This window comes from Coregonus clupeaformis, chromosome 12, assembly GCF_020615455.1.
Source record: "Coregonus clupeaformis isolate EN_2021a chromosome 12, ASM2061545v1, whole genome shotgun sequence".
NCBI classification, from domain to species: domain Eukaryota; kingdom Metazoa; phylum Chordata; class Actinopteri; order Salmoniformes; family Salmonidae; genus Coregonus; species Coregonus clupeaformis.
In genome coordinates, this window is record NC_059203.1 from 13693816 (window position 1) to 13707573 (window position 13758).

Consider the following 13758-nt stretch of genomic DNA (forward strand, 5'->3'; position numbering starts at 1 on the left):
GAGTAGCTATAGCTAACTAGCCAGCTAGCTTACAGAGTAGCTATAGCTAACTAGCCAGCTAGCTTACAGAGTAGCTATAGCTAACTAGCCAGCTAACTTACAGAGTAGCTATAGCTAACTAGCCAGCTAGCTTACAGAGTAGCTATAGCTAACTAGCCAGCTAACTTACAGAGTAGCTATAGCTAACTAGCCAGCTAACTTACAGAGTAGCTATAGCTAACTAGCCAGCTAACTTACAGTGTAGCTATAGCTAACTAGCCAGCTAGCTTACAGAGTAGCTATAGCTAACTAGCCAGTTTACATTGATATCCATACTGAATGAAGCAGTTAAGGGACCTCATGGGCCTTTTGCCTCTTGGTAGGCCGTCATTGTAAATAACAATTTGTTCTTAACTGACTTGCCTAGTTAAATACATAGGGCGGTGCACAATTGGCCCAGCGTCGTCCGGGTTTGGCCGGTGTAGGCCGTCATTGTAAATAAGAATTTGTTCTTAACTGACTTGTCTAGTTAGATAAAGGTAAAAAAAAAAAAAAAACGTTTCACTTAATTGAAGGGAGAAATTTGCCTTAAAATGTTTTGTGGAACTAACTATTATCACTTAGCAGAGACGATCCTTCTGGAAGGAAACTCTAAGAGAAAATAACCGGGTATAGGGGTTAAAGTGTTACCTGTCCGAAGCTGCCCTTGCCGATGACTTTGAGGAACTCGTATCTGAAGGCCAGGTGATCGTGGGGTACGTGGATGTACCCCCCCTGCTCGTCATCAAAACCCCCATTGTTGTTTCCCCCAACAACTGCAGGACGCTTCTTAGCGTTGGGACCCAGGAAATACACCTGGTGGAATGATAATATTATTAACAAATGAATCACAGAATGTCATAATGTAACACTTTTAACAAAACACCCTTGTGTGTGTGTGTGTGTGTGTGTGTGTGTGTGTGTGTGTGTGTGTGTGTGTGTGTGTGTGTGTGTGTGTCTCAGTGTGTTTGTCAATGTGTGTGCGCATGCGTGCGTGTCTGTCTGTGTGTGCATGCGCGTCTCAATGTGTGTCAGTGTGTGTGTGTGTGTGTGTGTTTTTTAGGGGGTAGATCAGCTTCAATATTGCAGATAGATTGTGGCTTCTATCAATGTAATTGTCTGCATCATTTCCAATACCCCATATTTAAAAAAAAATATATATATATATATATATTTTTAAAAATATATTTTCCCCTAACCCCACCACCCCTCCCCTAATTGGAGTAAACTAATGAACAACAACACTTAGGCTTCTACTTCCAGGTCATACATACTATATACACTTTACGGACACAGTATATTTGACAATAGATATTTTGTTTCTTTTTAGTCCCACCCTTCAGCTCCATTCAACCCCTCCCATCTATCTCTGAAGACCATCCAGTTTTGATTTCTATTTGCCATATATTTTTCAACTGTGATGTTTCACAAAAGTTCTGAACCTTTCCATCTCATGGTTTCTACAGACTGTAAATTAAAGATAAACATTTTTGCTAAGAGTATTATTATATTATTGATCGATTGACTGACTTTTCAAATCACCCAGCAGTGCTATTTGCAGAGTTAGCTGCAGGTAAATGTTGCAAATCTTCTTCCATTCCTGAACCTGCGACCAAAAACAAGCTACATATGGACAGTACCAAAACAAAATGATCTAATGATTCTGTCTCTTCGCAGCAAAATCTGCAGAGCTGGGAAGATTGTATCCCCCATTTAAATAACATTCTATTGGTTGCAAGAATTTTGTATAATCATTTAAATTGAAAAACTAAGTTGTAAATCCAGCGTCGTTTTGTGTATCAGTTCATAAACCCTGTTGCCATGGAATCGGTACATCGAAAATCTCTTCCCAACTATTTTGCAATCTGTACAGCACAGCTGTAAATGTTTTGGTCCTTAAATGAAACTGGTATACTTTTTTATTTATCACAATTTTCCTTGAACAATTTTGGTCTTTAATGCAGGGCGGAAAGACAAGTTCCTTACTTTCTCCCCCTTCCACTTGCCTCTTCCATTTTTGTGGTAATGCTGCAATTAGTTGGTTGTAATTTTGGGTAGAGCAGACATTTCCATATATTTTTGTTAGCTGCATGTGTGACATAACTCCACCAGTCCTATTTATGATCTCATTTACAAAGATTATACAGTTTAAAAAATATAAAATTAAAAAGTATTTTTTATCAATTAGTATATTTGAGTGTAACCATAATATTTGTTCTGTCTTTTCTGGTGGATTAAACAGAAATTACAACCAACTTTCTATGGCTTGTTTTAAAAATAGTGATATTTTGGAGATTATATCATTTTAAAATAACCGTAAGCGAGAGGTTGTAATCTGAATAAAGGGGAAAAGGCCATTCTGGAACACGGGGTGAGCCATTCTTACTAATTTGCTAGAGAACCAGTTCGGATTTCAGTATGGCTTTTGTATGATTTAGTGCGAGGTCTAATGCTTTAATATTTAATCATTTCTGCCCTCCGAATTAATATTCATTATATAAATAGGCCCGTTTAATTTTGTCTGGCTTGCCGTTCCAAATAAAATGTAGAATGTTTTGCTCATATACAGTGGCTTGCGAAAGTATTCACCCCCCTTGGCATTTTTACAATTTTGTTGCCTTACAACCTGGAATTAAAATTGATTTTTGGGGAGTTTGTATCATTTCATTTACACAACATGCCACTTTGAAGATGCAAAATATTTTTTATTGTGAAGGTGGACTTTATTTAACTAATTATGTAACTTCTGAAGGTAATTGGTTGCACCAGATCTTATTTAGGGACTTCATAGCAAAGGGGGTGAATACATATGCACGCACCACTTTTCCGTTATTTATTTTTTAGAATTTTTGTTTAAAAAAAATTCATTTCACTTCACCAATTTGACTATTTTGTGTATGTCCATTACATGAAATCCGAATAAAAATCAATTTAAAATTACAGGTTGTAATGCAACAAAATAGGAAAAACGCCAAGGGGGATGAATACTTTTGCAAGGCACTGTAATTTCAAAAACAAGTCACTAGGTGTAGGCAGGGCTATAAGCAGATAGGTCAACTGGGATATGACTAAATCATTAAATCAGGGTGATTTTTTATGTTTTGTGTGATGATTGTGAGGCGCTATACAACTCCGACAGTCACAAGACGGGGACTCCAAATAGGCCTATGGCACGTCAAGGGAACTGTAGCCTACTCTGCCGTACAAAAGCAAAAATTAAATAATTACTACACATTTGGCCAAAATTGAGTTAAGACTGAAATCAGGCTTTGTAGTGTCTGTTTTATCTTGTGACAAAGTATCCTGTTTCAATTATTTTAAATTTCAGAGAAAAAGGCCTTGTTCCACCGTGTTTTTTTTATACAGTTACCCTCTGCCATAAAGGCCAAGAGCAGTAACTACGCAAACAATGAAAGTGAGAAAAGTTGATTTGCTGTCCAGCCAACTATGTTGTAGGTAGAGAAGTGATAATGCTCTGATGTATCATCTAATTAAGAAGTAATTTCTTATGCATAAACCATGACCACTGATTTGACAAAAAAACAAAAAAACAACATACAAAGTCAAACAGAAAAACAACAAGAAAGTTGGATAAACACATTTAGATTGTAGCACAAGGTCAAATATTTTCTTGAATTATAAAACATTCTTCGTGATGAAATAGTCCTTACCTTAAAGTGAAAAAATGCTTGAGGGTTACTACAATACAACATTCAAAACATGAAGACATAACTACATTACATTACATGACTAAGTCGCTTTGGATAAAAGCGTCTGCTAAGTGGCATATTATTATTATTATTAAATACAGTTGGAACATAGTTAGAACTCTCAAAACAGAAAAACAACAAGAAAACTGGATAAACACATTTAGATTGTAGATACTGCACTTTGACCTATGACCCCTCAAATGCTGATACTGCACTTTGCCTTTGCATTACCCAGATAGTTTTTTATTATTTTATTTATTTATTTTTATTTATTTATTTAGCAGACGCTCTTATCCAGAGCGACTTACAGGAGCAATTAGGGTTAAGTGCCTTGCTCAAGGGCACATCGACAGATTTTTCACCTAGTCGGCTCGGGGATTAGAACCAGCGACCTTTCGGTTACTGGCACAACGCTCTTACCCACTACACTACCTGCCGCCCTAGTTGTTTAAGGTCATACAAAAGGCAGAGTGCAGTATCAGCATTTGAGGGGTCATAGGTCAAAATCAGTGGACATGGTTGATATGCATAAAATTGACTTGATAATAACATGATTGATCCGAGCATTATCACTTATCTACCTATAACATACAGTGAGGAGAGAAAAGTATTTGATCCCCTGCTGATTTTGTACGTTTGCCCACTGACAAAGACATGATCAGTCTATAATTTTAATGGTAGGTTTATTTGAACAGTGAGAGACAGAATAACAACAAAAAAATCCAGAAAAACGCATGTCAAAACTGTTATAAATTGATTTGCATTTTAATGAGGGAAATAATTATTAGACCCCTCTGCAAAACATGACTTAGTACTTGGTGGCAAAACCCTTGTTGGCAATCACAGAGGTCAGATGTTTCTTGTAGTTGCCCACCAGGTTTGCACAAATCTCAGGAGGGATTTTGTTCCACTCCTCTTTGCAGATCTTCTCCAAGTCATTAAGGTTTCGAGGCTGACGTTTGGCAACTCGAACCTTCAGCTCCCTCCACAGATTTTCTATGGGATTAAGGTCTGGAGACTGGCTAGGCCACTCCAGGACCTTAATGTGCTTCTTCTTGAGCCACTCTTTTGTTGCCTTGGCCGTGTGTTTTGGGTCATTGTCATGCTGGAATACCCATCCACGACCCATGTTCAATGCCCTGGCTGAGGGAAGGAGGTTCTCACCCAAGATTTGACGGTATATGGCCCCGTCCATCGTCCCTTTGATGCGGTGAAGTTGTCCTGTCCCGTTAGCAGAAAAACACCCCCAAAGCATAATGTTTCCACCTCCATGTTTGACGGTGGGGATGGTGTTCTTGAGGTCATAGGCAGCATTCCTCCTCCTCCAAACACGGCGAGTTGAGTTGATGCCAAAGAGCTCGATTTTGGTCTCATCTGACCACAACACTTTCACCCAGTTCTCCTCTGAATCATTCAGATGTTCATTGGCAAACTTCAGACGGCCCTGTATATGTGCTTTCTTGAGCAGGGGGACCTTGCGGGCGCTGCAGGATTTCAGTCCTTCACGGCGTAGTGTGTTACCAATTGTTTTCTTGGTGACTATTTTTGGTCCCAGCTGCCTTGAGATCATTGACAAGATCCTTCCGTGTAGTTCTGGGCTGATTCCTCACCGTTCTCATGATCATTGCAACTCCACGAGGTGAGATCTTGCATGGAGCCCCAGGCCGAGAGAGATTGACAGTTATTTTGTGTTTCTTCCAATTGCGAATAATCGCACCAACTGTTGTCACCTTCTCACCAAGCTGCTTGGCGATGGTCTTGTAGCCCATTCCAGCCTTGTGTAGGTCTACAATCTTGTCCCTGACATCCTTGGAGAGCTCTTTGGTCTTGGCCATGGTGGAGAGTTTCGAATCTGATTGATTGATTGCTTCTGTGGACAGGTGTCTTTTATACAGGTAACAAGCTGAGATTAGGAGCACTCCATTTAAGAATGTGCTCCTAATCTCAGCTCGTTACCTGTATAAAAAGACACCTGGGCGCCAGAAATCTTTCTGATTGAGAGGGGGTCAAATACTTATTTCACTCATTAAAATGCAAATCAATTTATAACATTTTGACATGTTCTTTTCTGGATTTTGTTGTTGTTATTCTGTCTCTCACTGTTCAAATAAACCTACCATTAAAATTATAGACTGATCATGTCTTTGTCAGTGGGAAAACGTACAAAATCAGCAGGGGATCAAATACTTTCTTCCCCTCACTGTATCTGGGGGCTACAAACACCTTCAAGCCATTTTTCTCAGTTTCAGTGTTGGCGTAGTTACTGTGGTTTGCCTTTGTAGGGTTAGGGTTACTGTTCAGATGGGTAAAATGGAAACTGAAATCTGGACACTGACTCCAGGTCTATAACCTCCACAGTCTTAATTTTAACTCAGAATTAATACTTTATTGCAGTAAACTTATACACCAAATGGAGGCTACATTTTGACTCTGAGTGGAGAAATATTATTTATTTATTTCTGCATCTTAAGAGAATGTGAATGCACAGTTAGATGGCTACAGATTGTATCTTTATCAGCATCATAAAAGTTGATAGCTTTTCAACCACATGAAATATGCATCCAAGCATAACTGAAATCTTATCCGTTTTTACAGGTTTCTATTTCCTCACAACCGGTCAAATAAAATTCCGCACAGAAAATCGTGTCCGTTTTTATTTTAGTTATTGCATTTTCTCCCCGGTCCATAAATGTCTTTGCTCCACGAAAGAAGCAGAGATTACATTTACATTTTAGTCATTTAGCAGACGCTCTTCTCCAGAGCGACTTACAGTTAGTGAGTGCATACAGATATATTTTTTTCATACAGAGATGACAGAGAAACCTTTACTTTAACGATGTCAACCATACTGAACAAAAATATAACGCAACATTTTGCTGAGTTGCAGTTCATAAGGAAATCAGTCAATTTAAATACATTTGGCCCTAATCTATGGATTTCACATGACAGGGCATAGTCCCACCCACTGGGGAGCCAGGACAAGCTTATCAGATAATCATGGTAATAATATTACAGACAGAAATAAGGGGTACATTTATTATTCTGAGGCAACATATGAAAGAAAAGAAGCTGTGTGTATCAAATTATAGACAAGTTGACTAACAATCATCCTACCAAAATGTCAAATTATAAACACAAATTACACTATATATACACAGCAGTATGTGAATACCCCTTCATATTAGTGGATTCTAATAGAGATACAGTGGGGAGAACAAGTATTTGATACACTGCTGATTTTGCAGGTTTTTCTACTTACAAAGCATGTAGAGGTCTGTAATTTTTATCATAGGTACACTTCAACTGTGAGAGACGGAATCTAAAACAAAAATCCAGAAAATCACATTGTATGATTTTTAAGTAATTCATTTGCATTTTATTGCATGACATAAGTATTAGATCACCTACCAACCATTAAGAATTCCGGCTCTCACAGACCTGTTAGTTTTTCTTTAAGAAGCCCTCCTGTTCTCCACTCGTTACCTGTATTAACTGCATCTGTTTGAACTTGTTACCTGTATAAAAGACATCTGTCCACACACTCAATCAAACAGACTCCAACCTCTCCACAATGGCCAAGACCAGAGAGCTGTGTAAGGACATCAGGGCTAAAATTGTAGACCTGCACAAGGCTGGGATGGGCTACAGGACAATAGGCAAGCAGCTTGGTGAGAAGGCAACAACTGTTGGCGCAATTATTAGAAAATGGAAGAAGTTCAAGATGACGGTCAATCACCCTTGGTCTGGGGCTCCATGCAAGATCTCACCTCGTGGGGCATCAATGATCATGAGGAAGATGAGGGATCAGCCCAGAACTACACGGCAGGACCTGGTCAATGACCTGAAGAGAGCTGGGACCACAGTCTCAAAGAAAACCTTTAGTAACACACTACGCCGTCATGGATAAAATCCTGCAGCGCACGCAAGGTCCCCCTGCTCAAGCCAGCGCATGTCCAGGCCCGTCTGAAGTTTGCCAATGACCATCTGGATGGTCCAGAGGAGGAATGGGAGAAGGTCATGTGGTCTGATGAGACAAAAATATAGCTTTTTGGTCTAAACTCCACTCGCCGTGTTTGGAGGAAGAAGAAGGATGAGTACAACCCCAAGAACACCATCCCAACCGTGAAGCATGGAGGTGGAAACATCATTCTTTGGGGATGCTTTTTTGCAAAGAGGATAGGACGACTGCACCGTATTGAGGGGAGGATGGATGGGGCCATGTATCACGAGATCTTGGCCAACAACCTCCTTCCCTCAGTAAGAGCATTGAAGATGGGTCGTGGCTGGGTCTTCCAGCATGACAACGACCCAAAACACACAGCCAGGGCAACTAAGGAGTGGCTCCGTAAGAAGCATCTCAAGGTCCTGGAGTGGCCTAGCCAGTCTCCAGACCTGAACCCAATAGAAAATCTTTGGAGGGAGCTGAAAGTCCGTATTGCCCAGCGACAGCCCCGAAACCTGAAGGATCTGGAGAAGGTCTGTATGAAGGAGTGGGCCAAAATCCCTGCTGCAGTGTGTGCAAACCTGGTCAAGACCTACAGGAAACGTATGATCTCTGTAATTGCAAACAAAGGTTTCTGTACCAAATATTAAGTTCTGCTTTTCTGATGTATCAAATACTTACGTCATGCAATAAAATGCAAATGAATTACTTAAAGATCATACAATGTGATTTTCTGAATTTTAGTTTTCGATTCTGTCTCTCACAGTTGAAGTGTACCTATGATAAAAATTACAGACCTCTACATGCTTTGTAAGTAGGAAAACCTGCAAAATCAGCAGTGTATCAAATACTTGTTCTCCCCACTGTACACTATATATACAGCAGTATGTGGACACCCCTTCATATTAGTGGATTCGGCTATTTCAGCCACACTGAATGGCTTTTATACACTGACAGGTGTATAAAATTGAGCACCCAGCCATGAAATCTCCTTAGACAAACATTGGCCGTATTGAATAGCCCCGTATTGAAGAGCTCAGTGACTTTCAACGTGGCACCGTCATAGGATCCAACAAGTCAGTTCGTCAAATGTCTGCCCTGCTAGAGCTGCCCCGGTCAACTGTAAGTGCTGTTATTGTGACATGGAAACGTCTAGGAGCAACAACGGCTCAGCCGCGAAGTGGTAGGCCACATGAGCTCTCAGAACGGGACCGCCGAGTGCTGAAGCGCATAAAAATCATCTGTCCTCGGTTGCAACACTCACTACCGAGTTCCAAACTGCCTCTGGAAGCAACGTCAGGACAAGAACTGTTCGTCTGGAGCTTCAGGAAATGGGTTTCCATGGCTGAGCAGCCGCACACAAGCCTAAAATCACCATGTGCAATGCCAAGCGTCAGCTGGAATGGTGTAAAGCTCACCGCCATTGGACTCTGGAGCAGTGGAAACGCGTTCTCCGGAGTGATGAATCACGCTTCACCATCTGGCAGTGCGACGGACAAATCTGGGTTTGGCGGATGCGATCTGCCCCAATGCAACTATAAAGTTTGGTGGAGGAGGAGTAATGGCTGTTTTTCATGGTTCGGGCTAGGCCCCTTAGTTCCAATGAAGGGAAATCTTAATGCTACAGCATACAATGACATGTCGACGATTCTGTGCTTCCAACTTGGTGACAACAGTTTGGGGAAGGCCCTTTCCTGTTTCAGCATGACAATGCCCCCGTGCACAAAGCGAGGTCCATACAGAAATGGTTTGTCGAGATCGGTGTGGAAGAACTTGACTGTCCTGCACAGAGCCCGGACCTCAACCCTATCGAACACCTTTGGGATGAATTGGAACACTGACTGTGAGCCAGGTTCAATCACCCAACATCAGTGCCCGATCTCACGAATGCTCTTGTGGCTTAATGGAAGCAAGTCCCCGCAGCAATGTTCCAACATCTAGTGGAAAACCTTCCCAGAAGAGTGGAGGCTGTTATAGCAGCAAAGGGGGGACCAACTCCATATTAATGACCATGATTTTGGAATGAGATGTTTGACGAGCAGGTGTCCACATACATTTTGCCATGTAGTACATCTAAAATCAGGCAAAAAAATATCCTGCATCCCCCGTAGAAAATATCATTCCGCCGTCTCTGACTGAAACCTACAATTTCTATATTAGCGGGTCAGGGTCGGTTGCAGGCCTTAGATTTTCACTTTATCACATATGGGTTATTAGCAATTGCGGGCGGGTGCGGGTGAACAAACAGCTGACGTGAACCACCACTAGTGTGTGCGCAGGTCTATACGCTGACCTTTTATTTTTTTACAGGGAGCACGCATGCACCTAAGTTAAGAAATTTAGGACCACAATGAAAAATATTTGAGGTAAAAAGACGTTCATGACGGTAATGAATATGCAGTCAGTATATTCTCCATGGCGTAAAGTGAAGTAATCATTGCAACAATTATCATTTGGTATAATTTTTTTCTAGGCGCACAGGTGCTCCTAAATAAAGATGACAGGTTACAGTGCATTCAGAAAGTATTCAGACCCCTTGACTTTTTCCACATTTTGTTACGCTTCAGCCTTATTCTGAAATTGATAAAACTGTTTTCCCCCCCTCATCAATCTAAGCACAATACCCCATAATGAAAAAGCAAAAACACGTTTTTTTTTTTAAATGTTTGCAAATGTATGAAAAAATAAGAAACTGAAATGTACTTTGTTGAAGCACCTTTGGCAGCGATTACAGCCTCGAGTCTTCTTTGGTATGACGCTACAAGCTTGGCAAACCTGTATTTGGGGAGTTTCTCCATTCTTCTCTGCAGATCCTCTCAAGCTCTGTCATGTTGGATGGGGAGCGTCGCTGCACAGATATTTTCAGGTCTCTCCAGAGATGTTAGATCGGGTTCAAGTCCGGGCTCTGGCTGGGCCACTCAAGGACATTCAGAGACTTGTCCCAAAGCCACTCCTGCGTTGTCTTGGCTGTGTGCTTAGGGTCGTTGTCCTGTTGGAAGGTGAACCTCCACCCCAGTCTGAGGTCCTGAGCGCTCTGGAGTAGGTTTTCATCAAGGATCTCTCTGTACTTTGCTTCGTTCATTTTTCCCTCGATTCTGACTAGTCACCCAGTCCCTGCCACTGAAAAACATACCCACAGCATGATGCTGCCACCACCATGCTTCACCGTAGGGATGGTGCCAGGTTTCCTCCAGACGTGACGCTTAGCATTCAGGCCAAAGAGTTCAATCTTGGTTTCATCAGATCAGAGAGTCTTGTTTCTCATGGTCTGAGAGTGCTTTAGGTGCCTTTTGGGAAACTCCAAGCGGGCTGTCATGTGCCTTTTACTGAGGAGTGTCTTCCGTCTGGCCACTCTACCATAAAAGCCTGATTGGTGGAGTGCTGCAGAGATGGTTGTCTTTCTGGAAGGTTCTCCCATCTCCACAGAGGAACTCTGGAGCTCTGTCAGAGTGACCATCAGGTTCTTGGTCACCTCCCTGACCAAGGCCCTTCTCCCCGATTGCTCAGTTTGGCCGGGCGGCCAGCTCTCGGAAGAGTTTGTGGTTCCAAACTTCTTCCATTTAAGAATGATGGAGGCGACTGTGTTCTTGGGGACCTTCAATCCTGCAGAAATGTTTTGGCACCCTTCCCCAGATCTGTGCCTCAATACAATCCTGTCTCGGAGCTCTACGGACAATTCCTTCGACGTCATGGCTTGAATGGCCTCAATAGGCCCCCTGTAGCTCAGTAGGTAGAGCATGGCACTTGCAACGCCAGGGTTGTGGGTTCGATTCCCACGTGGGGCCAGTATGAAAAATTTATGCACTCTAACTGTAAGTCGCTCTGGATAAGAGCGTCTGCTAAATTACTAAAATGTAAAGGCTTGGTTTTTGCTCTGATATGCACTATCAACTGTGGGACCTTATATAGACAGGGGTGTGCCTTTCCAGATAATAATAATAATAATAATAATAATAATAATATGCCATTTAGCAGACGCTTTTATCCAAAGCGACTTACAGTCATGTGCGCATACATTTTTACTGTATTCAAATCATGTCCAATCAATTGAATTTACCACAGGTGGACTCCAATCAAGTTGTAGGAACATCTCAACGATGATCAATGGAAACAGGATGCACATGAGCTCAATTTCAAGTCTCATAGCAAAGGGTCTGAATACTTATGTAAATAAGGTATTTTTTAAAATTATGTTATTATTATTATTATTATCAGCAAACATTTCTAAAAACCTGTTTTTACTTTGTCATTATGGGGTATTGTGTATAGATTGATGAGGAAAATGTTTTATTTAATCAATTTTAGAATAAGGCTGTAACGTAACAAAACGTGGAAAAAGGGAAGGGGTCTGAATACTTTCAGAATGCACTGTACATACTGTATACATATAGCCAGGTTACTGAATGCACTGTATACATATAGCCAGGTTACTGAATGCACTGTATATACTGTATACATATAGCCAGGTTACTGAATGCACTATATACATATAGCCAGGTTACTGAATGCACTGTATATACTGTATACATATAGCCAGGTTACTGAATGCACTGTATATACTGTATACATATAGCCAGGTTACTGAATGCACTGTATATACTGTATACATATAGCCAGGTTCCTGAATGCACTGTATATACTGTATACATATAGCCAGGTTACTGAATGCACTGTATACATATAGCCAGGTTACTGAATGCACTGTATATACTGTATACATATAGCCAGGTTACTGAATGCACTGTATATACTGTATACATATAGCCAGGTTACTGAATGCACTGTATACATATAGCCAGGTTACTGAATGCACTGTATATACTGTATACATATAGCCAGGTTACTGAATGCACTGTATATACTGTATACATATAGCCAGCTTACTGAATGCACTGTATACATATAGCCAGGTTACTGAATGCACTGTATATACTGTATACATATAGCCAGGTTACTGAATGCACTATATACATATAGCCAGGTTACTGAATGCACTGTATATACTGTATACATATAGCCAGGTTACTGAATGCACTATATACATATAGCCAGGTTACTGAATGCACTGTATATACTGTATACATATAGCCAGGTTACTGAATGCACTGTATATACTGTATACATATAGCCAGGTTACTGAATGCACTATATACATATAGCCAGGTTACTGAATGCACTGTATATACTGTATACATATAGCCAGGTTACTTAATGCACTATATACATATAGCCAGGTTACTGAATGCACTGTATATACTGTATACATATAGCCAGGTTACTGAATGCACTGTATATACTGTAAACATATAGCCAGGTTACTGAATGCACTGTATATACTGTAAACATATAGCCAGGTTACTGAATGCACTGTATATACTGTATACATATAGCCAGGTTACTGAATGCACTGTATATACTGTATACATATAGCCAGGTTACTGAATGCACTGTACATACTGTATACATATAGCCAGGTTACTGAATGCACTGTACATACTGTATACATATAGCCAGGTTACAATGCACTGTATATACTGTATACATATAGCCAGGTTACTGAATGTACTGTATATACTGTATACATATAGCCAGGTTACTGAATGCACTGTACATACTGTATACATATAGCCAGGTTACTGAATGCACTGTATATACTGTATACATATAGCCAGGTTACTGAATGCACTGTATATACTGTAAACATATAGCCAGGTTACTGAATGCACTGTATATACTGTATACATATAGCCAGGTTACTGAATGCACTGTATATACTGTATACATATAGCCAGGTTACTGAATGCACTGTATATACTGTATACATATAGCCAGGTTACAATGCACTGTATATACTGTATACATATAGCCAGGTTACTGAATGCACTGTATACATATAGCCAGGTTACTGAATGCACTATATACATATAGCCAGGTTACTGAATGCACTGTATATACTGTATACATATAGCCAGGTTACTGAATGCACTATATACATATAGCCAGGTTACTGAATGCACTGTACATACTGTATACATATAGCCAGGTTACTGAATGCACTATATACATATAGCCAGGTTACTGAATGCA

The 13758-nt window shown here is 40.6% G+C and overlaps 1 protein-coding gene and 1 long non-coding RNA gene across 4 annotated transcripts in view; one reads left to right on the top strand and one right to left on the bottom strand.

Moving 5' to 3' along the window:
- The window catches only part of dyrk3 (dual specificity tyrosine phosphorylation regulated kinase 3), a 49050-nt gene that overhangs the window by 4597 nt on the left and 30695 nt on the right, over positions 1 to 13758 (bottom strand). For all 3 annotated transcript variants that reach the window (XR_006002684.2, XM_041891797.2, XM_041891796.2), the window contains one exon: positions 670 to 834. Coding sequence is in view for 2 of the 3 variants with exons in the window: in XM_041891797.2 (XP_041747731.1) it covers positions 670 to 834 (165 nt within the window). In the remaining variant the exon portion in view is untranslated. The remainder of the gene's footprint in view (positions 1 to 669; positions 835 to 13758) is intronic.
- On the top strand, positions 12037 to 12978 carry LOC121577854. The gene is made up of 3 exons (XR_006002685.1): positions 12037 to 12208; positions 12622 to 12874; positions 12906 to 12978. It is a non-coding gene; the product is annotated as an uncharacterized LOC121577854 (long non-coding RNA).